Source organism: Cyanistes caeruleus, chromosome 2, assembly GCF_971803275.1.
Source record: "Cyanistes caeruleus chromosome 2, bCyaCae1.hap1.1, whole genome shotgun sequence".
In the NCBI taxonomy this organism is placed as follows: domain Eukaryota; kingdom Metazoa; phylum Chordata; class Aves; order Passeriformes; family Paridae; genus Cyanistes; species Cyanistes caeruleus.
In genome coordinates this window covers 83,172,534-83,198,162 of record NC_141702.1, presented here as the reverse complement: position 1 = coordinate 83,198,162, position 25,629 = coordinate 83,172,534, and the positions used below count along the sequence as shown (strand labels likewise).

The 25,629-nt window shown below is 47.2% G+C and overlaps 1 protein-coding gene across 4 annotated transcripts in view; it reads left to right on the top strand.

Annotated features, from left to right (window-relative positions):
* The window catches only part of MDGA1 (MAM domain containing glycosylphosphatidylinositol anchor 1), a 229,423-nt gene that overhangs the window by 117,077 nt on the left and 86,717 nt on the right, over nt 1-25,629 (top strand). For 2 of the 4 annotated variants that reach the window (XR_002863611.2, XM_023924414.2), the window contains exons 11-14: nt 14,419-14,596; nt 15,649-15,672; nt 23,049-23,201; nt 24,392-24,526. Coding sequence is in view for 1 of the 4 variants with exons in the window: in XM_023924414.2 (XP_023780182.1) it covers nt 14,419-14,596; nt 15,649-15,672; nt 23,049-23,201; nt 24,392-24,526 (490 nt within the window). In the remaining 3 variants the exon portion in view is untranslated. Of the gene's footprint in view, nt 1-14,418; nt 14,601-15,648; nt 15,673-23,029; nt 23,202-24,391; nt 24,527-25,629 lie in introns of all 4 variants that reach the window. The other 2 variants (XR_015283587.1, XR_015283586.1) reach the window with 1 other exon arrangement.

Sequence of the window (25,629 nt, the reverse complement as noted above, 5' to 3'; positions counted from 1 at the left end):
TAGACAGGCATCTTCCCTGCACCTGATACCAGCCAGAGTTCAGAATCCCCTATTAGGATTGTGCTATTGAAATTTTGTGCAGCTGTCACCAGTCTGGAAGACAGTGCCACCTTGGTGAAGAATTAGGAAGGATTGGAAAAAAGATCTGAAGGATGGAAAACTATTTGAGTGGTTTTGGAAGGATGAAATGAAGTGGTACAAAGGCATAGATGGAGATGATGCTGCAGGCTGGGAGCTCATCTTTGGAAAATGAGTGCAGTGCACAAGTGAGTTGACTTCAAGGAACTGCTGATAAGATGCAGGTGTGAGAAAGGGCAAATGTATGCCTAGATGAAACTTGAGGTACTTCTGGGCAAGGTGGAGAAATGGCACTACATCCTATATGCAGGGCTGGAGCACTGAACTCCAGCAAGTGGGATCATGTAGAAAAACTTTGTAGAGTCAATCCTGGAAGGTGAGTCTGTGTTACAAGAGCAGTCACAGAGTGCTCAGCCTGCTTAGCCCAGCAAAACAAAGGCTGAGAGGTAGTGAGATTGCTGTCTGTAAAACATCAGGGGGTCAAACAACAGCGAGGGAAAAGAGCCATTGGCGCCAAAGGACTATACTGGCACAAAGTAACTGGGTGCAAGCTGCATGTGAATAAATTCAGTCCGGAAATGAGACCATTACAACGATCAGACTCCAGAACAGATGTCCAGGGGGAGGAGCAGGCCTAAAGGGAACAAACCACTTTTAAGATTAGATGTGCTAAGTACATAAAACTAATAAACAGAGGCAGCCCTTCTGGTGACAGGGGACTGGACCCTGTCAGCCAGGAGTGTATATGCCCTGCTGTGTCCTAGATTGTAGCCATGCTTTGCCCTTCTCTGTACTCTGGGGGCAGAAGGTTTTTATCCCTCTGACAAAATGGAGAGATCAAGCAGCCAATTCACGGCAAAAGGAATGTCGAAGACATCTTCCTCTGCTCTGCCCTCTGGTGCCAAGGTGACATCAAGGATTACAGTATCAATCCACTGCTGTGTGTCAGAATGAATAGGAAGAAGGGGAAAGGAAGGGTCAGATTTATGGCATATTTTTCCAGCATTGTGGAACATATTGGTGACTCATGTCCAAGACAGTTCCCTAAAATTTCCTGCCCCCACCTCCCTCCTGACCCTACAACAGATTCTGAGCATTTTTCATTGTCTTTTCCCAATAAGTTACTTTAACCTGTGGAACTCACCTGCTGAGCTCTCGTTCTCCAGCAATGGAGAAGTGGATAATTTGCTTTCAATCTCGAGTATTATGAACTCCAACACACATAAATTCTGAAATTGTATGTCCATTTTATTTTTTTTTAAGAAGTCCATGGCTTCTAAACTCTTGGAGGCCTCTCTGCCACATATGCTGTATCTTTGGAGGCACAGTTGGGGAAGGAATTGAGGACAGGGATTGCCTGATGAAGTAGCAGGAGGTTTGGTATTGCTGAGCCCCATATTCATCTCAGGAGCTGTTACGAGTGCCATTAACAAGCTCAGCCCCTTTCAGTATCTTGGGACTATCTTTCCTGGTTGCCACTAATTTAAGACCACAGACACTGCCAGTCCCATCATGATGACAGCAGTGGTGTGATTGTTTCTGGTCTTTGTGAGCAACATTCCCTTAGGAAGGGAGCACCTGTATATTAGGTAGACTTGGTTGGGATGAGGTCATCATAGTCACAGGCACTGGGGAAATCTGGTAAGAGAGGATGTCTGCAGCACTCTAGGACAAAGCTAGCTAATGAAGACAAGACTGTGTAAACAGGCTGAAATGGTACAAATGGGAGGCTGTGTCACCCTGAGTGGTATTGCCTGTCAAAAGAGGAGTGCCCTTCTGCCTACTCTCACCTTCTCCTAGCCCCTGGACCTTACTAAACAGGGATGTCTATGTGTGCTGAGAAACTGGGAAGCTTGGCACTGAGCTTTGAAGACCACCTTGATTGCTGGTTGCTTGAAAAGTGCAGCCCACCAGCTGCACAGGCAGTTGAAGATTATTTTGTCCAGATTATTGCCCCATGCTTCTTTTCAGACCTTTTTGAGATATCTGTGCTTCCTGCACCATCAGGCTCTCCACAGCTCCTAGTCTGGTGGATGTCTGCTCTCTAGAGAGTCCTGACACTCACAGATGAGAAAGGAGGGGGAGAGTGGAGGAGCATAGGTCACCTCACCTTCACACATGCCAGAGACAGAATTTATCTGGTATGCACAGGGAGCAAGGAAGAGTCTGCCAGAGGGATGGAGCCTGCGTGTGAGGCTGGTGTGCCACACCAGCCTGCCTTTATCTGCCGCCCCCTCTGCCTTCAGAGAGGCTGGAGAGGCTATGGATGGAGCTGAGAGCTGTCCCTGCAGTCCATATCTGCAGTTAGTGAGGCTGGAGTGGGAATGCAGGCAGCCACCCCTGTCTCTTTTGTGCTGCAGGAAGGAGCAGCCAGGGAAGTTTGAATGAGGCTGAGAAAAAAGGGTGAAAGAGTGAGCATGTGTGGAGAGGATTTGAATGGAGATATTGGAAAGCAGAGCTAGTGCTTGTGCCCTGAACTGGGAAGTTATTGAAGAAGTGGGACAAGTAAAGAGAGAGCATCAAGAGTGAATTGCAATGCTGGGAAGTGTCGCTGCTGGGCGTGAAATGAGTCACACGGACGCAGTTCAAGGTGTGGTGAAAGAAAGAGCCAACTTTATTTGTTCTTTCAGTATTTATAGGTTTCGGACCACGACCAGGGATTGGATAGTCAGGTTAACACCTTCCCAACTGCACTGGCCATGAGAGACGTCCATCAAAAGGCATATCTTTAATGGAATGTATAAACATTAATGTTTATAGTTACTTTCCTGGGAAAGTGGCTAGAACTTGTAGAAAAACAATATCGAGGGCCTGATTCTCAGGGCGACAGGGAAGCTGGATGCCTGCAAAAACAGTTCCTTTGCTCCGATCAGCTTGTTGGGGGATTTACATGATTTTAATGTTCATTTTTCTAGCTGTTGTTTGTTAGAAATATCTTGGGGCTTGGTGATGAAACAGATTTTATTTCTGATTCCTCCCTCAAACAAGCATTAATATAGAGGTGGTTGTGAGACCACATGCATGGCTTCACAAGTCACACTGGTCTCAGCACAGGTAGGTTGTTGTGGTGGTGTAGAGCAGAACCACAACACTAACTCTTGACAGATGTGTTTATTAATATCCTTTAGCTTTATTAAGGCTGCTAGCTGGTACACATCTGGCGTGAACATCATTCAGTCTGAAAACATCATCCTAGTTTTTTCCTTTAATAGCCTATATAAACAGAAAATGTAGGTGTGGCAGTGTCATACCTTGGGCCCTCTGCTGTGACAATGCCCCAAGTGGGAATGGAACCAGGGGCAGGGGTACTGTGGCATCCTGCTTTTGTCTCTTGAGACTCTAGGTCTGTGTTCCCAGTACGTGGGCCAGCTCAGCTGGCTACAGTGGCACAAGCACCCTGCAAGCATCACAAGCTGGCTCAAATGAGACGATGGGGAGAGGGCAGGCAGTATGTACCAACAGCGTATGTGATGGTGAGGAATGAGAAAGTGCAGTAGCAGTTTGCAGCTCCTAGAGGTTTGGTGGCTGAGTGCATGTGAGTGAGTTCTCCCCTGATCACTAATACTGCTTACAGTGACAGGGAAAGGGACATGTACTGCATGTAAATACACACAAACCACATGAGGCTGCCTCTGCCCTTTGTAAGGTGTTTTTAGAGAACCCATTCTACAAGAACTTTCTTACCTCTGCAGCCTGTGTGATATTCACAGCCAGCTGGTAGAAACTGTGGATTTGTTGGGTTTTTTTCCTTCCCCATCCCCTTCCTTGGATTATTGGGAATGGAAGGAGGTAAATGCAGAGGTAAGTCTCTGCTTTGTGCAGTGCTCTTGTTCTGGCCCCTGAGGCAGCTTCCTGAGCCTGGTGATAAATGAGCTTATTGCATGAGCCCCTCCACTGAGACTTCAGTGTCTCTAATAAGGTGGCCAGCGTTTTCCTGTCCTCCGCACCAGCCTCTGCTTTATTAACTGCACTGCAGCAATATTAAACTAGAACATAGGGTCAACGTGATCCAGAGGAGAGATGTTGAGAAGAGGGTGGAAGGAGGAAGATACCAGGATAGCATGAGACAAGAGAAAACACAGAGCAGGAGAAAGGGCAACATCTGGCAACTGAAGTGGATTGAAAAATGGGTTCCTGCTGGACTGATGCATGCAGCTCTGCACAGACCTGCTGCTGGCAATCAGGGACAAAAAGGATGTTTAAGGAGGGGGATGTGGAGGCAGACTTTGGCCTTATGTTTCTGTCTGCTGGACCTGTGCTAGTGACTGCAAGCCAGCACCTGCTCCACATGCACACAGCAAGCAGCTGGCTGGAGCTGCCCCCTTTCTCCCTTGCACTAATTTCATGCCCTTTAAACTGTGCTGGCAGTGCACCTGGCTCTCTGTACTGACAGCTGCATCTGGCTCAGGGCCCATGCTGCTTTTCATAGAGAAGCCAGACTTTCCAAATACATCCATGGCCAGTTCTGTTGTGATGCCAGGACTGTAGAGACCATAGTAAAGATGTGCAGAGGGCAGTCTTGTTGGCAGCCAGTTTCTGTGTCAGTTCAAGTTGCATATTGGATAGAGACAGGACATATGCTGGGAGAAGCTATAGCTACGAAGTATTTGGTGGAAGGAAAAGACCCTCTTAAAACTTGACCTCTGTGCACCAAAAGGAGATAGACACTGAGCCTTTCCCATTACCTAGTGATCTAGGCTTCTTCTGGGAAGCAGGGAGGTTGCAACCCATGGGAAGCATATTCGGGAAGCACATAATGCCTTTAATTATTTCTGTTTTGCAGCCAAACCTTGGTGTCAGCCAGTTATTTATTTGGTTACACAAGTCCCTGAGGATAGACTCTACTAGGGGATCCAGAGCTTTGCAGTCCAGACTGGAGACTGATTTCTCAGTTTGTCCTGGATTAGATGATGTGGGAGAGTATGTGATTTGACCTTGCTCCCAGAGGCTTTAGATACCCAAATTCCAGCTGAGATGGAATTTGCACTGTCTGAATCTCACCCTCAAGCTTTTGTCTGACTCTCCATTTTGTTTCTCTTCTAAAGGTTATGTCTAGACGAGGGAAATGGCTCCTGACCTCCTCCTATTTGCTGGCTGCCTTCCCAACAAATCCCAGCCTGTGGGGAGCAGTTGCTGCCAGCTCACCCAGTCACATTCTGCTCCCCAGAGGGTCCCATGCCAGGAGCTGTGCCACTCCAGCCTTCTGCTTCTCTTCTTCTGACTGCTCCTCTTCTCCCAGACAACTGGGGGTCTCATGCTAATGAATCCAGCTGAAGTCCCTGCCCCTGGGAGCAAGCTCTGCCGCTGCTTTGCCAGAGTGATGGTGTGGTGGGCTGGCAGATGGGAGGGCTGAGCAGTAGGAATGCCAACTGGGTCAGAATGTCCTATCAATAACATCTGCCCTATGCAGATAAGGCGTTGTTGATATGAACGGATCCTGGAAACATCCTGGTGCCTCTGGGAACCACTGCCCTGGTCCTGCTCACTAGGACTGCTCCCAGTGCCTTGTAGGGTGGCACCAGGCTGAGGGAAGTCATCAGAAGAGTTCCCAGCTCTCTGCTCCATCTTAGCAGAGGAGGAGAGTGCAGCAAGTAGTTCCTCAAGCAACTTACACTCTGATCTTCAGGTACAATCTGTAACACAGTGCAAAATTGTTTTTCACTGTGAGACCCACATGCAACCACAGGTTCCCAGGGACCAGTCTCTGCCCCTTCGCTTGGGAACAATGTCCAAACTGTGGGCAGACCAAGGAGGTAGGTTCCTGGCTCTGTTGGAAATGGATGGGGCTTTGGCACAGAAGCCTCTACAGCAGCAGCCATTGCTACTGAGTTTAAACTTAGAGTTACGCGTGTCAGAGATAGAGACAGGCAGAGGAGGGATTGCATGTACTTGTTTTTACTAAGCACCACATCGACATTGCCCCTGCCCTGCTTTGATAATGGCCTTCACTTCTGCTGTGCCCCCACCCCATCCTCTTGCCCCACACTGTCTATACAGACAGATTTGGTGTAAGCCATCCTCCATGCATCCCAGTTCCAGTAATCCTGCAACTTCAGAGTTAATGATGAATGACGCTGCTCTTGGCCGCACCAGAGCTCCGGGCCAGCTCTATGGTGCCACTCCGTCACGGGCAGTCACCAGGAGTCGGGAACTGCAGGGGAAAGGTGATCCCACTGCAGAACCTTCAGAGCACCGAATCCTGCCAGGCTCTGACACATCAGGCGTCATGGGTGGTAGCAAAAGGAAGGAGGAGACTCACTCGGCTGTACTTCCCAGGAACAGATTTATTCAGGAGAAGGGACGAGTACAAGGGTCTGGGCTGGGACAAATCAGGACTGAAGAGAGTCCAGAGCACCTCTGTGCACTGGGTTTTATCTCAGGGGTGGGCACAGTCCAGAGTCCAATGGGAGCTCACGGAGGGAGGGGTAAGGGGAGGAGGCTACAGTATCAGGGACCAATGGGACAAAGAAGGCGGGAACATAACATAAGAACCAAAAACATGTCAAGGAAGGGATGATGTACATGGATGGAGCTGGAAGGAGAGGTGGGGTTTACAGTGATGGATGGGGAGATTGGGCAGAGTAAAGGTGATTGACGGGGAACATTCAGGAAAAGTGGGAGGGGTTTGTATAACACACAACTGGGGCTAAACCATTACAATCAACAGGGGGAAACAAGAACATACTAATAAGTTTTAACAAATTCTTTATTTGACAAAATTTAATATATTTAACAAAATTAAATAAACGAACTACAACATCTCCCCCTTTCTTTTTTAGAAAGAGGAGGAGCAGAGTGTAGGGTCTGAGGGAGCAGAGGGCACAGTTTCTTCTAAAAACCAACCTTCACAGGTTGGCGGAGGAGGAGATGAGGAGGAGGGAGGAGGATTATTCAGGAAAGGGAAATCGAGGTAAAAAGGGGACTCGGGGTTTCCTCCTCCTCCTAGTTGGTGTCTGGTGGCAGCCTCCCGGAACGCGACATCAATTTTTTTACTTTTTTTCTGGCAGCCTGTTGGGGTGTTTTGGGACATAAGGTTTCACCCATCTTTATGGGATCCACCTCAGTCCCTGGGGTGAGGAGACACAAGCATAACCCCGCCCCTAGGTCACTAACTTAAAGGGTCCCAAGATCTTTTGGGACTCTAGATCCCGTATCAGCAGTGGCAGGTGTTCTTGTAGTTTGTAGTTGGTGGACTGAAAGTGGCGTACCACTGGAGGGTTTGGGTTGTCAAAAGAGCAGTTTAAAAGGTTGATGGTAAACAAGGCTTTGCACAGCCGATCTTGAAGCGTGCAGCCTTTCATGCTCTCTCTTTGATGGGCCAGGACCATTTTGAGTGATTGATGGGCTCGCTCAACAATAGCTTGACCTGTGGGGGAATGGGGGATGCCTCTTTTATGTTCCACTCCCCACTCCTGCAGGAAATCCTCCAGCTTCCTGGAGACGTATGCTGGACCGTTATCTGATTTCCCTGGGAACCCCCAGCACAGAGAAAGCCTGCATGAGGTGTTTGCAGACATGCTCAGCTTTCTCTCCCGAATGGGCAGAGGCATAGACTGCACCAGAAAAGGTATCAATGGAGAGGTGCACATATTTGAACCTACCAAACTCTGGGATGTGGGTGACATCCATTTGCCACACTTCACAGCTCCCCAGACCTCGGGGGTTAACCCCCGAGCCCAGGGATGGCATTGCTGCTGATTGACATTGTGGGCATGTGGCCACAATGGCTCTGGTTTGATCTCACCTTAGATGGAACTGACAGACCAAACCAGGCACATTCTGATGGAACATCTGGTGACTCAGTTTAGCCTGTTGGAACACATCAGGAAGTTGGGCCATCTCAACATGGGCAGCGAGGGAATCTGCTCTTTCATTCCCCTCGGCTACTGGGCCAGGGAGCTCTGTGTGTGATCTTACATGCATGACAAAGAAAGGCTGCTTCCAGTGAGAAACAGTATATATTAGTTTCAAAAGCAGCTCAAAACGCTGAGGATTTGAGACTTCCTTCAATGCTGCATTTTCTGCTCTTACTACTACCCCTGCTACATAGGCCGAATCAGTCACCAAATTAAATGGTTCGGGGAACCTCTCAAAGGCCCTGACAACAGCAGCCAACTCAGCAACTTGTGGAGATCTCTCCACATACTTAACATCCGTTTCCCACTGCTGAGTCTGAGAATCCATCCAAGTCATCACTGACTTGTGGGATGCTCCGGATACATCAGTGAAAACTGTCACTGCCTTGAGAGGTTTTCTGCTCCTGATCTCTTTAGGAATTACATTGAACTTTGAGTTAAACAATTTATGAGCAGGGGCGTGGACTGAAACCTGTCCACTGTAGCTATCCAAAGCAATTTTTCTGCAGCAATTGGTTGAACATTTCCTTGGTCAGTTTATCTGGGGACGCTCTGTCCCGAGACAGACTGACCGGTACCCATATGCATGTAAAGTCACACCCAGACATTTCCCAAAGCCTTGCCCTAGCTTTCCTGATAAGCTGAGCCATCAACTCCTGAGGCCTCGTGATACTTTTGGACCTCTGATGACTTAGGAAAACCCACTCTATGATCAAAAGTGGGTCCCTTGAGTCCTGGTCCCATTGATAGAAAAGCCCGAACAGGTGTGGCAGATTTCCCAAGACAATAAATTCAAATGGCAGGTTCAGCTCGTACCTATATGCCTGCCTCTCCACTAGTGCATCCTGTACCTTTTCCAGGGCTTTCCATGCCTCTGGAGTCAGAGATCTGGGAGAACTCAGCTCCTTCTCCCCGTTCAATAATATGAAGAGGGGGGCTAGGTCTTCAGTAGTGAGGTCCAGCCAAGGCCTCACCCAGTTTAAAGTCCCACACAGGGAGTGGAGATCTGCCAGGTTTTTTGGATCACTGTTAATAGCCAATTTTTGAGGAACAGTGGTCCTCTCAGCAATCTGTAGGCCCAGATATCTCCAGGGTGGCATCCTTTGAACCTTTTCTTCCTGGAGTTGAAATCCTGCGGAGGTTAGAACTTCAACCACCAGGTCAAGCGCACGTCGCAGTAGATTGTCATGGGGGGCACACACCAGGACATCAGCCATGTAATGGTGGATGATGGCCTCCCCCACTTTGGTGCAGCCAGGAGACAGCAATGAGGAAACATACCACTGGCAAATGGTGGGCGAGTTTTTCATGCCCAGTGGCAACACTCACCAGTGGAACCTCCTCACTGGGGCTTCTCAGTTAAGGGTGGGCACCGAGGAGGCAAACCATAGGGCATCGTCAGGGTGCAGGGGAATTTGGAAAAAACAATCTTTAATATTAATAATTGCCAATTGCCAATTTCGTGGGAGCATGGTTGGGGTAGGCATCCCAGGTTGGAGAGGTCCCATGTCTACAATGACTTTGTTGATTTCATGAAGGTCGTGAAGGAGCCGCCACTTGTCTTTCCCCGGCTTATGGATTACAAAGACCGGGGAATTCCAAGGACTGGTTGTCTCAACTATGTTTCCTTTAGCTAATTGCTCCTCCACAAGTTCGTTGAGCGCCTTTAATATGTCTTTTCTTAGCGGCCACTGATCAATCCAGACCGCTGTATCCGTTGTCCAATCTAACTTCTGGAAAGGGCGCTCCACAGTGACCACCTCTAAAAATCCCGAGGGGTTTTTGGGATCTCTATTTTCACCCCCCATTGGGACATGAGATCTCTCCCCCACAGGGGAACCTGATAGTCAGCAACAAATGGGCGTAAATTTGCCAATTGCCCATCTGGCCCCGCAATTTGTACCACGCTCTTGGATACTTGTGCCAATTGTGTGCCCCCTATACCCTGAATCTTGCCAGCCACAGATTGCAACTCCCAATGTGACGGCCATCTCCTTTCAGGGATGATCGTCACATCTCCTCCCGTGTCAAGCAGACCCTTCATTTTTAATGTTTCTGCACCCTGCTTGATGCTGCAATCAATGATAGGTTTGTCTTCACCCACAACCTCTGCCCAGTAGATGCCTGGTGCATGATCATCCACTGGGATTTCTTCTGGGATAGGTATGATTTGGGCAATGATTTGGCCCTTCACCAAAAAGAAGGGTGGGTGAGTACAGCGCGCCAAGACAATGAGGTTCTCCGGACCCCCCGGAAAGGTGATCGCAGAGATCTCAATCTCTGGGGGGGTGTGTTTAGTGTCCCCAATGGCAATGTACTTACAGGCTAGTCCGGAATCCATCAAAGTCCCATCCAGTGGGTCCACAGGAACTACCTTCCAGTGCTGGGACCAGAAGAAAATGTCTTTGATATTAGTTAAATGTCGTGTCCGGTTGATAGGCCAAATCCTGTTATTTTGTGCCCCCAACCCCCCAGCGAGACCTGTCCCATTTGTTGCTTCGCGCGGGACAGGTTTGCACTGCGCTCCTAGGTTTTTTTTGCATTTATTAGATCTTTATTCCCCCTGATGTCATTGGATGGGGGAACCCTTCTTCCCATGCTGTTTCCTGTGTTCCCATGGCAAGGGCTGGGAGCTGGACACTCCCTTGCCAAATGTCCCAATTGTCCACAGCGAAAACACTGCAGCTGGCTTAGTGGTGTACGCTGCATCACAGCCGCAGATGGTGTCTTCCTTGGTGCTGGTGCTGTCTGGCTGAGTCCCACCATCGGAGCCTTCTTTGCACATGCTTCTACTATCATTTCTAAGGGGGGAGGCGGGTGGAGAGGCAGACAGGATGATTCGGCAGCACACTTCATTGGCATTATTTTTCACCGCTTCCAACAGAATGTTCTCCTGTAGCTCAGCTTTCTCTGTCTCTCCACCTGTGCCTGGAGCCTATCAACAAACTTAACAAAAGGTTCATTAGGGAATTGTTTAATTGACAGGAAACTGGCTTGAGGTTCTTCCTCAGGCATTAAATTGAAAGCTTTCTCGGTGGCCTCCGCAATTTTAACAAGAACAGACCGAGGTAAACCCCTGGCCTGCTCCTCAGGTTTAGCCCAATTCCCTTCGCCACACAGGTGATCTAAAGTGAGGGGGTTTTCATTCATGTCAACTGCAGTATCTTCATTGTGCAATAGCTCAGGAAGCATGGTCTCCAACGCCCTCTTCCACCCCTGTTTCCACAGCTTAAACTCAGCTGAGGAGAGGAGGCATGAAAACAATTCTTTTAAGTCGGAGGGGACCATTTCATTTGTAGAGAAGGTAGCTTTCAACAAGCCTTTAAAATACTCACTTCTTCTCCCAAACTCTTTCTCAGCTTTACACAATTCCCTCTTGGTTTGGAAGGAGAAGGGTTGCCATTCACGGTGTCTCCCTCCCCTGCCACGAAAACTCACCAGTGCAACGAAGGGAATATCAACCAGTTCTGAGTTCTGGCTGCCAAGCCTGTCACTTCCGGTTTCCAGAGCGTGGGAACCAGAAGGAGGGCTGTGGGAACCAGAAGCCAGAAGGGGCGGGGCTTTTGGAGGACCAACCGAGTAGGAGGGCTTAAAGGAGGAGCAACAGCAGGAAGAGGTGGGGTTTGGGGGTGTGGTGGTGGGATGACATGCCCTGGAGGAGGAGGAATTTCCTGAGAGGAAGTGGGAGGGGTCAAGGTATGGAGAAGGGGAGGAGTTAAGGAAGAAGGGGTTGGTCGATGGGGGAAGAAAAGGATTGTGGGAAGGAGAAGCACAAGGAAGGGGTCCGACCATGTGGTCCCCGCCATCTTATGCTCTCTGGGGGCCATTTTGTGGGTCAGGGGAAGAACAGGGGAACACACGGGAACAAGGAGAATGGGGGAACACAGGGGAACAAAGATTCTGGGATATGTGCTGGGGGTTTTTAACTTCATTTAACTGGGGATTAACAACCTGGGAAGCATTAAACTTTGGACTGACAACCGGGGAAGCAGGGGATTGGGTAGAGGCTCTGGCAATTTGGCCAGGGCTGCCAGGGCTGGGGTGCTGAGGGAGACGTGGGGAGCCAGGGAGACTAGAGCCATTGCTGGTGCCCTGTGTAGCACGGGATGCCCCGCAAGTCTCCCCCAACTTAGGGGCAGAGGTAGAGGAACACGGGGGCAGGGAAACTGGGGAAAACTGCCCTGGCTGTCCTTGCACTCCCCGTTTTTCAATTAATGTGGACCTGATTAAAACAAAAAGTGGAATCAATTTAAAAGCAGTCTTGTCCCCTTGATTAGTTAAAACTGTCAATTTACTGCCCACAATAGTACAAAAATTAACAGAACTTATATTTTCTGGGGACACATGGGGGTAAGTGCAAGAACAGCCATCTAACTAATCTCTTAACTAACCCGTTAGAAAACTTTTTCCCTCCCCCCTCAAGGATTCCCACAACTTGGAGATAAATCCCCCTTTGCTGAGCCGACAACTTCACGCCGAGTTTTTAACACTTCGGCTCAGCAATCCTACCACCCCTCGACAGCAAAGGAAAACTGAAAAGAACAAAAGATAAGGGTCCGGAACCCAAAATAAGCCCTTATCACTTTCTCCCTCTGGGGAACTCACCACACCAGGTCCGGACAGAGTGCTGTGAGGGATGTCCACACCCCGAGGCGATCCTCTGCGCGAGGAGGGTTGCTGCCTCAATCCCCGAGAGCGCCACCAGACAAAATTTAGTCTGCTACTACCGGGGTAGTCGCTGCCCAAAAGTCCACTGATGGGTAGCTGTCTGTCCGACTCCTCCATGAGGTCTCCAGCCAGAGGCCCCACGCTGGGCGCCAACTGATGCTGCTCTTGGCCGCACCGGAGCTCCGGGCTAGCTCTGCCACTCCGGCACAGGCAGTCGCCAGGAGTCGGGAACTGCAGGGGAAAGGCAATCCCACTGCAGAACCTTCAGAGCACCGAATCCTGCCAGGCTCTGACACATCAGGCGTCGTGGGTGGTAGCAAAAGGAAGGAGGAGACTCACTCGGCTGTACTTCCCAGGAACAGGTTTACTGGGGAGAAGGGACGAGCACAAGGGTCTGGGCTGGGACAAATCAGGACCGAAGAGAGCCCCGAGCACCTCTGTGCACTGGGTTTTATCTCAGGGGTGGGCACAGTCCAGAGTCCAATGGGAGCTCACAGAGGGAGGGGTAAGGGGAGGAGGTTACAGTATCAGGGACCAATGGGGATACAAAGAAGGTGGGAACATAACATAAGAACCAATAACATGTCAAGGAAGGGATGATGTACATGGATGGAGCTGGAAGGAGAGGTGGGGTTTACAGTGATAGATGGGGAGATTGGGCAGAGTAAAGGTGATTGACGGGGAACATTCAGGAAAAGTGGGAGGGGTTTGTATAACAGACAACTGGGGCTAAACCATTACAATCAACAGGGGGAAACAAGAACGTACTAACAAGTTTTAACAAATTCTTAACAAAATTAAATAAATGAACTACAACATTTGAACACTGAGACTGCCTGTCGGGAGAGCTGCCTTTGTGCGATGAGAACTTCAGCCTAGGGGTAAGGCAAGGGAAAGCTTAGTGAACACTGGACTATGGAAAGTCCTGCCAAAGGTCTTTTTACCAGCACCAGCATCCCCAGTAACTTATCTTGCCACAAGGATCCAGGTACTGCACAGCGACAGGCAGGAAATTGCATCTTCACAATTCAATCCTCATTCTTATTCTTTCCCAGCCAAGCAAGCATGACCATGGCAGGGAAGTTTCGCTGACATGTAATTCATCATTTTTAGTGGTGGTGATTTTGATAATGATATTTTGCCCATTGTTTTCTTGAAACTTCCCTGCTGCCTTAGCAAACCGAACAATGTTTAGCTGGTATGGTTCAGCTAGCATAATTCAGCACCTTCCAATGGGAATCAGAGGAAGAAGAAGCCTGTGAGTGACCCCAGAGAACCATCAACTTGAACTAGACCCCTTGCTCTAGTCTGCGGAGGCAGTCCAAGGATGGACCCTATGGAAGATTTCTGAGGAAATATGGTAGTAGGCTGCTCCCAGTGAGACACCAAATGAAGTGCCACATGGCCCGGGCAGCAAATGAATGAATTATGCAGCAGTGATTGTGAACTGAAGGGTGTCGTGGTGCAATGCCATGCTATTTGCACAGGACCTGAGTGCACTAACATGAGTGAGTTGGGTTAATTTTCTCCCTCCTGAAGCCATTACTTCTGACACAAACTTGCTTCAGGACCTGTAGTTCAAATTGTCCCTACAGTCCCTGCCTTGGAGGACACGAAGGCTTCCCTTAAAGGAGAGCTCAGGCTCCTGATCAGTGTTTTATACCAGGGATGGCAATTTTCAAAACAATATTGTATGAAGATCTCATGGAACAACCACGTGTACATCTGTATAGAAAGGGGAGAAATAGGGTGTTAAATGATGGATATGATTGCCCAGATTTCCATTTTCAACACTTTGGGTTCTTTTTCTCTGCAGCTGTCTCAGAGAAACACCATCCAAACCTTCATTCCTGTGAAGAAAATTGAGAAAGGCCTGTTGCTGGAGCACATCTTGCCCAACCTGAAAGTGCCTCAGAGCTATGAAGTTCGCCTGACACCCATCACCAGCTTTGGGGCTGGAGATATGGCTGCCCGCATCATCCGGTACATGGAACGTAGGTGTCTCCTTCTTGGTCCTGCCTACAAGAGCAGGTCTGAGCTTCAGGCCTGGGGATGTGGGCATGCAGAGAGGTGGTCTTCCATGACCCTTGGGTGGGTCTCTGTGCTCTGAGAAGTTCTGATGGCATAGCATTATCGCATTTGACTGTGTTTTGGATGCTGCTATCATTGCAGAGCACTAGAGACCTCTGAAGATCAGCCTCCACTCATCCTTCACTCAGCAGCCCTGACTCGCACTCTGCAGTCTATGGACAAGAGATCCCCAAAAGGGATCAGGCCATGCTGCAACTCCCCATGGTACAGTGGCTTTTTATACAAGATATACACTGGATGCTGTGTATTAGCCACACACCCCTAAAAGTAAGAGGATTTTGGGAGACTTCAGTTATTTCCAGAGCTGAATGCATTATTCCTTTCCTAACTAGTTGTTCATAAAGCTGTAGCTCTGTCCAACCTTGAATCCCAGGTTATCTCATTGGTATACATTGACCATACTTCTCTCCCCATCATCCCAACAGCTCACACCTCTCTCCATTCCCACAACTCTGTGATTCCTTTACTCTTCAACAGGGGTTTGGACCCTCTATTTCAGCAGAAAGTACAGATCCTTCTCCTGTAGTGTTTGTTTGATTTCACACAGCCCTCTTTTCCCGTGGCATGTCAGGTGTCCCCAGCATACCTGTCATGTCAGTCTTCCACAGTGCATCAAACTGCTTGAATATCCCTCTTAGATACCTAGCTTTGGTATCTAAGTGGGTGCTATCCCACTGTGTGCTCCAGAAGGAAACTACTTGGGTTGCCAGAAGGGTTTCCCTATGATCCCAGGATCACCCCCTAGGTGGGGTTTTCTTAAGGTCTCTCGTTGCTTGGATCAGAGTGTCAGAATCTTTTTCCATTACCAAAACAGGCACTAAGCACTGCTTTCTCGTAGCGATGCTGCCAGGAGACTTATGCATTTGTGACCTTTCTTGATATGTTTGTTTTATTTTCAGACTTTGATTATGATTTGTGCTTTTGTTTTGACTTGTTTTTCTATTTCTTTTTCCAGCAATCAACTATCCCAGTCCAACAGGTAAGCCAAAGACCTTTGTATTAATGCTTTGAATGTAATGTACTTTAGTCGAGTGCTCCAGCAGATCAGGCAAGAAAAGCAGCTGAAATACACAGCTGACTTTGTCAAATCTTTTTTCCCCAAAAGAGGATAAAATTATGTACACTAAAGCTTCCAGTAAATATTGCCATTTGTTGTACCCTGAGTTATTGCCAGGAGATTTATGCCAAAGATATGCCTCTCCCTCACACCTGATATCTTTGTGATGGGGCAGACTGTGATCTTGAGCACCCACCTCCACGGCCCATGAACATGCATGAACATGCATGAACGTGCATGAACAATCTACTTTCAGTAAGCAGGTTACTAAGTGTTCCCCAAAATATCTGGGTTTAGGAATATTCCACATCCTCTTCTGACTAGGAATGATACTGCTTGGTATCTCTGCAGGCTTGTATGGAACAGTCTCCAGCTCAGATCTGTCTTTTCTTGCAAACTCTGAGCACAGTCTCTTTCTTATTCCCCTTCAGTATCATCACTGTAGATTTGCTTATTAACCTGGTTATTATTGGCAAGATGCAGGCCTGTGTGTTTTGAGCATCCAGAGTTCCCATGGATTTTGAGAGCAGAATACACAATGTCTAAGAAAGATGTTCTTTAACACCGACATGATAGTGCTCATTAAGCATAAAAGAGGTATTCTAGCTTGCTGTAAGTAGTGGGGGAATGATCTCCAGGCATGCAACAAGGTCCCTTCACTTTGACTGTAGGATGTAAGCCCAGGCAAAGGTCTTGGGCAGAGATGGGCAGACTACTTACTAGTGCTCCATGGAGAGCATGTGCCTGTTTCTCCCTGTTTCCAGCTGCTGAGTCAGCATTCAATGTTTTTATGTAGTACTCTATGTGTAGGTATGTTCTACTGCTGCACTGCAGAATAGCAGTGGGGAGGAGAAGCCAGGATTAGGTGATGGCAGAATCAGGCAGCCATAAGGTATTAATTCTTGCACGTTCACAGCCTTGAGGATGGTTTGATGAACCATACTCTGCCTGAGAGTAGGAGCTTCTTACAGAGTCAGAGGGATTTTGTGGCTGTAATTTGTGATTCCATTTGCTTTCTTTTCCTCACTTTCTGATCTACTTTAAATATTCTCCATAGAACACTCACTGGGAAACACAGAGCATATTGCCAGGAAGCTACTCTAGAATGTGTCTCTCAGTACTTGCTGGAGAAGGCAAGCCTACAGGTATAAATGACAAAATCTGGCCTTTTGCCACTTGCTTTTACATTGCATAAATCACTGGTAAACTCAGAGCAACTTCAGTCCTAATTGTGTCAATCTCTTGGGGTCTTTGTAAACTGCGACTTCAGATTGCCTGCCTGGTGTAGCTTTGGCAGTTTGATTCAGTCCAGAACAACTGCAGGAAATTTGCCTATGGTGGAATATAACTCAACTACTCATGTTTTTCGTGCAGTAATTATGATTTCATATTATTCATTAATATGATTCATATTTCATGCAATATATTTATGATTTCCCCTTGATATAAACTGCCCAGCCTCTGGTGGATATTGGGACCTCTGGGACAGTTGTGAGGGCCTTGACCATGAATTCACACCTTGAGACTGACTGCCTAAAATCGGACCTACCACACTTGCTTTCATATATGCCTTTTCCTTTCAGACCTGCTGACAGTGAAATATGAACCCAAAGGCTTTTAGCTCTTTCTTTGGACCACAGCTGAGTTCCCCAACACTCATCCCAAAAACATAGAAATCGCTCCTGCTACCACTTCTTTTCATACTTCTCCTGCCACCACAGCCCCAGGGAAAAGTTCACACTAGACTGCTGAGCCAAATTCTGGAAGCAAACATTGAAAGCCCTGGAGTGAAAGGCAAAGATTAGATGATTAATGCCTCTGGCAGCCTGATCCAAGGGCGTGCACAATGGTGATTAATTTACAAACTCTCAGAGTCACTTAATACAATTACTTCTTCATGCATTTTCTCTCTCAGCCTAATAAGATGCTAATAACATTGGGGCAAGCATGCGTGTGGCACGGTTACAGAACCAGGTATTGGGTTGTAAAGGAAAAGCAAAGGAGGAGCAGAAGAAGTGAACATTGGGAGGTTTAAAACATGTTTAGAGGTTACCAATAAGACTGACTCCTAAAAATCAGTTCATCTGGTTCTAAAAAACAGAATTTGTATTTTAAAAAATGCCTAAGAATTATCTTAATTTTAAGATTTTACCTTAGAGTTCTCTTAGAATAACTGATTGTTCTAATGTCATGACCAAATTCCAGTGCTGGGGAATCTGCTCTGTCCTTACCTACTCTGCAATTTTATTTGGATATAACTTTTGCTTTCTAAACTAAACTCTGGAGTGCTGCCCCACAAGCCATTCCAGCTCCTCATCTGCGGGTATTTTGTTTTCCCTTATTTTATCAGATGTAACCTTGTAACCTTGGTGATGAGGTCATTAAGATGTATATGGGATAGCTCACTTATTTTTTGGTTGGCCGACTGTGTCTTGCCCTTTCAGGGCAGCAACACTGTTTCTCACATACCTGCAGTCTGGCTGTGTGTGGTGCTAATTTTGGGACCATGGACAAACAGAGTGAGTGGTGATCCGTGGCAGATGGTGGTTGTTGTAGATTAGCCTCGATTGTTGCTTACCATATATTACTGGTGTGTCTGGTCTCTGATAATGCTCAGAGGAACCCAAGTTTGTTCAGATAAGAACATGTCAGAAAGAGATATCAGCCTGTGTTTAGAGTTGGATTACTCGAGTTTATGCCTGTTCTTCAAGAATGTTTTGTAATGCAAAGGTTAAAAAAGGTGACAGTTCCTTGTATCCTGATGACAAATAGGATGACTTAACCAGTTACAGCATTGCAAAGCTTTCTTCCATTACTGGTTATAAAATCCGTAGAAAATTGCAATGGGAGAGACTGCTAAATATTCTTTCTTAGATCATGATGTATTTTGAGGTCTCAATACAGTTCTCATTGTCTTAATTTTCTAGATGGGGAAACTGATGTCCAAAATATGATAGCCTGTGGGTCACACAGCAGGTCTACAACAGAACTGGGGCTTGGAGCATGATCCTTTTATGCTCCAAGACAGTGTCAGCTGTCACACCACAGCTAAATGATGAAGGCAGTTTTATTCAAGTGTACTCTATCTGCTATTCACCCATAGTCTGCAGCTAGAATAGGATTATTATTTTTTACATTCATCTGGCAGACAGAATTTCAGAAGCAGGGAAGGATTTCACCTAAGGACTTGAAAGGAAAACCTCCATTATGTTTCTCAAGAAGGCAAAGCAACAAGAAATCCTAATAGCCACAGTAGAGTCTCTCCCCTGGGAATGCATGGAGGTGTCTGTAACTGAGAGCAAACATCTCTGCACTCTGAGCTGCCACCACTGCAAAGCCTGCCAAGGAAGTGTGTTTAGTGAAGACAGCATTAAATCCAGCTTCTGAAGAGCTGGCTCCTCTGCCACTTCCACCTTGTCTGTAACAATCCAGAGAACAATTTCTCTGTTCAGTATTTAAATACACATATTAAATTTTAAACAGGAAGCTTCCTTTACACCTTGTTGATGAGCCAGGGTCCCTGGCAAATGGCAAAAGTCTTTAAGAAGGTTTACAACACACAGTCGAGGTCAAAAGCCAGATCACCTCTGTGGTACAGCAGGTAATTTAAAGGTTTTCTTCTTGGCTGAATCTGCCAGGTTTGTCCTGGTGAGGTTTGTTGATAACCATCCAGAGGTGACATACTAGCAGTGTCCCAAACCACACTGAACACTTCCTAGTTATTCATGGCACCTCCACTTGTAGCTCAGAGAAACCAAAGAGCTTTGTTTTCCTGTGGCTTGTTTTGTACCAAAGGACCAGGAGTTGGAGCACTTGGGTTCTGTTTCCAGCTTAGGCACTGCCTGCTGGAAACAGAAGTTTGACAGAAGAACTGTGTCTCTCTATACTTTCCTCATCTATTTCCCCACATGCAGAAGATATATAGAAAGAGGCATTGCTATGCTACAGAGAAATTAAGAAACCTTGTTCATTAGTTGTTGCAAAGTGTCTTGAGCTCCCAAGCTAAGCAAGAGGTGAGGTTCAAACTTCTGCACAGCAATTGGTGTTGCACATAAGATGGATCATACTGCTGATTAAGCAACAGCATTGCCTGATCTGTGATGCATGGGACTCTTCTCTGTTTTATGTGCTCTGCTAGAAATGTTGCCTTCTGGAAGGAGCTGCATTTTTGAGTGAGAAGAGAGAATGCACTCAAGGCCCTATTTTAATGTTAAAAGAGCTCTCTACAGGCTTTTGAGTCAACTTCTCTGAGCAGACTCATCCCGTGTGTATGGCTTCTTACAAATGAGGCACAGTAATCTACCAGGCTGGCACAACCAGGCCTTAGTGCTAAGTTGGGAATGCTGTCCTCAGGTCCTCTTGTCTTGCACAACTTTCTCTGATCTCCACTTGAGCTTGTGCTTTCTCTTTAATCTGCCTTTTCTTTGATTTCTGTGCTTCCTCATTCGCGGTTTGTTCCCTCTCAATCAGTTGCCTGGCTGACCTCTGTGTTACAGCTTCCAACTCTGCTTTCCACCTGATATCCCCTGTTAAGGTAATTCTGTGTTGGGAGAAAGATGTCATCTTTCTTTGAAAGTCCATGTGCTCAACGTGGGTCAGAGGTGCAATTGCAAAAGGACAGTCATTGTGGATCCTGTAAGATAATGCCATTCTAAGAGAAAATGTGTCTCTTTTAAATGCAGCTGGCAACCCATGAGCTGGAGTCATGCAGATGTTTTTGGTCCAGTGGAGAGAAACCAGGGGTATTACACCACCCAGCAACATCAGCAAGCTTGTGGGCTCCAGCCTCTCCTTTGAGGACCACTGGGGATCTGGTACAGCCATGAACTCACTTCTCTCTGCCAAAAGAGCTGAGAAAGGACCCTTAGGAGCTGTCTTTTGACTCTTTTTACCTTCCATCTCTTTGTTCTGGGGATGAAAGAGACCCTCTATCCCACACAGTTACCCTGTCTCAGACCCTGCAAGCATCTGCCCTGTCCTCTGTTCCCTCCTTCAGCTCCAGATACCATTCAGGCCTCTGTGTTAGGCACTGCAGAGCAGTGGCTAATTTGGATTTGGATGCTAATTAGAAATGAGCAGATTGAGTGGAAAGCATTTAGCCAGGATTAATCAGCAATTAAGCAGCCAGCCCAGAAAAGCTCCCTATGACTGTGCTCAGCCCAAAGGAATGGGCATGCAGCGTTTCCCACTGAGTTTACTGAAAACCTAGCTTTCCTGGTCTGTGAACAGGTTTGCCACACATTGTCTGGCCTATGCTGGCAAAGATATTTTTGCAGATTACCACAGGAAGCTGCATCCTCTTTTCTCACTGCTTTGATGGGATGCTGGAAAGAGATGTGCAAGAAGGGGGAACCCACTTCCCTACCACAGGGGTGTGCAGACCTTTGGTGTCCATTTGGATTACAGTTGTTTTCATTTCTAAATGGGAGGGGATGAGGAGGATGCTAGCCACCAGAAGGAAGGGTAGCTACCAGAAGGTGCAGCATCTCAGAGTCAAGATTCTGTTCATTTAATTTCTCCTCTCTGGTACAGGATAACAGATTTTGTTGTATATGGTAGGTGTATGAAGCTCCTACCATCACATTGTACTCTATCTGGAGTTTTTGGCCCTGACATTGCAGAAAACTTCCCTTGTGTGTCCCATCCTTGGCATCCAGCCCATAGGTTGAGGACCCTGCTCTGTCCTACCTGTCCCGTTGAAGTCACATGCTAGGAGAAAAAGCCTCCTGCCCAGGAACCAGAGAAAGTCTTCACTGAAGATACAAGAATGCAGGAGCCCCAGGAGGCATTTGGGCTTCTCTTCATCTGGGTATGATAAATAATAGGGGGAGGTAAACCCCAAAAAATTGAGTCTCGCACCAGCGTGACATGGATGAGGTCCCTAACACATTCCAAGTCCTTATGAAGAGCCTTGTTTTCCTTTGTGTATGTGTTCTTTCATGGCTTTATCTTTACACTTCATAGCACACCTCCTTGCTCTTACTTAAAAGCAGCAATTAAAGATACCTTTGCTTGCTGTATCTACATCACTCACAAGATCCAAGATCCCACTTCCAGCTCATTCTCCACCTCCGGTTTCTGCCCTGTGGCCTTTCAAAACACACAGCAGTTTCACATCAGTTCTTGGACCTGTTTTCTCTTTCTTTTTTGCCTGTTTTATCCATCCTTCTCCTATTGTGTCAGCAGTGTAAAGCTGGTTCTTGACCTTTGCTTTTGTGACTCAAAACTACCTTTTTAACACAAAGGTTACAATCTTCAGCCTGGTTGTGTCCAATTCATTCCAATCTCTGCAAGTCCATATTGGGTTATGTCTATGCACAAGATTTTTCATCTGTCATACAATATTGCTGTAGGGTATAACTGTCATGTGGTAGTAATAAAAGTGAGCCCTATTGCACATGTGGTTGATCCTACATAAAAGTCTTTTACCTACATGTTTTATTTTGTTAGGGGAAGCAGCATAAGCTGCAAAATCAAATATGCGTTTTAACTGGTGTAAATTAGATGTACTCTGGCTAAATGACATGCTTGTCGTGCTGAGCTGACCTCTTCTTCACAGCTGATATTTTTTTCATGTGTGTCATAGTTTAGTTAAATATATAGCCTGAAGGGGGGTTACTGCTGTTGCTTTTTCCTCTCTCTTGGGGAAATTATTCTACCATCAAGTTGTTCTGATATAAAAGCCCTTGTAGCCAGTATGCCTTCGGTGATCTTTTTACCCTCCTCTACATTTGCCCCTTCAGATTTCTGAGAGAATTTATTTCTCTTTAGCCATAATAGCTTTATTCCATTTTGTCAGACCATCACATCCACCAGCCTGGATTAACACTTCTGTAGTAACATTAACCACTGATGTATTATGGGTAGTGATAGGAAAAGGGGGTACATTTTTAAATAAAAGAGGAGGCATTTATATTAGATTTTAAGAGTAAATTCCTTACTCAGAGAATGGTGAGGCACTGGAGCTGGCTGACCGGAAGTGTTATGGGTGCCCCATCTGTGGTAGTGTTCAAGGTAAGGTTGGATGGGGCCCTGGGCAACCTGATCTAGTGAATGGCATCCCTGCCCGTGGCGATGGGTTTGGAACTGAATGGATTTTGAGGCTGCTTCCAACTCAATCCATTCTGTGATTTCTATGATGCCTTCCTTTTCAGCCTCCTCCTGAGGTCAGGGGCTGGCTGCCCCTGGCTTGAGACAGAGCCTCAGTGGTGGTGACACAGCATGGCTGTGAGGACCCAGACAGCTTGGGGAGGGTGTTTAAAAAGAAGCAGCTGAGCAGCCCCTTCCCATCCCCACAGATAACACCTGCCGTTTTGAGGATGAGAAGATCTGTGGCTTCATGCAGGACAAGATGGACAACTTTGACTGGACCCGGCAGAATGCCCTGACCCAGAACCCCAAGCGCACTGTCAACACAGGGCCCCCCACAGACATCAGCGGTACGCCGGAGGGTAGGCACAAGTCTGGTTTCTTTTGGTTTGGCAGGGGAGGGGAGATGCACACCATCTCTTGTCAGGAATCTTACAGCTCTGGGAGCTAATGGACGGCTGATCTGCTTTCTACTTCACACAAGGTGCAGGGAGCAGGCAGTTAATTTGCATGTTACTGATTGGAATTAAACACACAATTAAAACACCCACAACTTTGTTGGAGGAGGAATAGTGTGAGTATTAGTTCTTGTTGTCAGCTAATTGCCTGATGCCTAATGCTCTTGCACTTTGTTTGATGCTTGTTTTGAAGAAAAAAAAATGGATAAACGAGTAGGAGAATATCTCTAATACCCAGAAATGGCCTTGTAGGTTTTAGTGAGTTGTTTCCTCGTAGAAGTTCTCAGGGATGCAAATAGATCTCCTTAGTACCCATCACAGAAGCAGGAGAGACCTGGCAGGAGCTGCCTGTGGGGCAGGAAGAAGCCTTGCCTATAGCAAGAAGAAGAGAAAACTGGTGTTATGTATTGTTCCCCCTAGCTGTGTGTGGAGTGCATGCTCCCAGTTTAGCTGGATACTATGTCCCTCTTTCTGTAATAAGGAAAGTAAATTTGTATGCAAACACATACCTTTGCACACAGGAAAAAAATGGCAAACATTCAATAACCCACTAAGGAAATGTTTTTTCCCATTAGTGTTCGGTACACCAACCTGATTGAGCATTGAAAATGATGCTAACAAATTAAATGGCTAATCTTTTCCTCCCTGGGCTGTTAACAACTGCTTTGGTATTGTTCTCTTTAGACAACAATATCGTTCAGGCTAGATGTACCAAATCCTCTCTCCCTCTACTTAAGGGAGAGAAATTGGTCTGAAATGGTTTCTCTTTCTGGTGTTTTCCTTGCACAGTGCAGTCAGCTCTGAGGCTCTTTGTGCACCCAGATAGATGTGCATGTTCAGGGGTTCACCTGCTACATGTGCTCACAGCAGGTCTGCAGATGCCTGTCTCTCCTGCCCTTCCCTCAATACTACTACTACTACTAGCTACTGCGGCTATCCTGCAAGTGTCTCTGGCCAGGATCAGTGCGCGCAGAGCAATTGGCCATGTCTCCCAGAGGAGGGATGGTCTCCCAGCCATACTGTCACCCCATCATTTGAAGGAAGGGAGATGCAGTGCATGCTGCCTTTTCCCACCTTTCCCTCTCATTCTGCAGGTTATTACATGTTCATTGAGGCATCCCGGCCCCGGGTGACAGGAGACAAAGCCCGGCTCATCAGCCCCCTCTACAATATCACTGCCAAGTATTACTGTGTCTCCTTCTACTACCACATGTATGGGAAACACATTGGTGAGTACCCTCTGGGGAAGGGTAAACTCAGCCTCATGTGGGCTCTTGGGGAAGATCTCCAGCCTCTTGCTCCAGCAGCTATGTCTGTGACCAGCAATTCCAGAGGGTGGGAATCCTACTCCAGTATTCCAAGCAGCAGGGTGGGCTGCTGCACTCAAATACTTTTCCTGTAGCCCATCAGTGTCAGGGTTGTGAGGATGTCACAGCCCATACTTGGGGCAGCACCTTACAGTAAGTCTGTCCATTGGACAGGAGAAGAGGGTGAAGTGGCTTTGTGAACCAGAGAGCTCTGGGGTGGCTACAGCTACATTGGGGTGCACAGGATGTGTGTTGCCCCAGCTGTGCCAAGGGGCTGCCTGCTCTGCCTGGCTCCCTCCTCTCATTGCCGTAAGCCTTGAGTGCAGTGAGAACCACAGAAGTGCCTGGCACTTCTGAGTTTCCATATCCAGTCAAGGAGCAACTGCTAATTCATCACCTCTTGATTATAATTTCATTAATTTGAATAATAGATGCACTCTTCCCACAGCAGGATTATTAATCACCGGCTGGACTAGAGCCTGACTGAAAAATCAGGGACCAGGCAGGAATGTGTCTGCCCTTCAATAAGCAGGGTTAATTAACCACTCTCAGCTCAGCACTGTAGATGTCATTGGGAGGGAAAATGCTCCTGAGTCTGGCCACATCTCCGTGCACATGTGGCACAGCTGAGAGGTTAAACTGCAAAATCTGGGTAAGGCTGAAAACCTTACACCATGGTTGTCGGGGGCTAGGAGCTGGGCTGCAGTTCACTGAGCAGGTCCCCATCTGTGTCTGTGTTTTAAAGGTTCATATCTGCTCTCTGCACTTGGATTTGGGCTAAGTCAGAGGTGTTTTCACACACCTGAATTCCCCCTGGAGACAGACTGTTCCATGTTGTAGTCATGCTGGCAGTGGCAGGTTGCTCAGGCAGAGCAGTGTCAGTGTTGGCTCACACTGGATTTTGCTGGACCTGCTTAGCTTACAGAGCCCAGCTGCTAATGCTGTCTGGCAAACTCATGTGTTCCCTGCAGCTGGCCCTTATGGTAAGTCAGCTCTGCTGCCTAATTCCTGCTCATCTTCTGCTA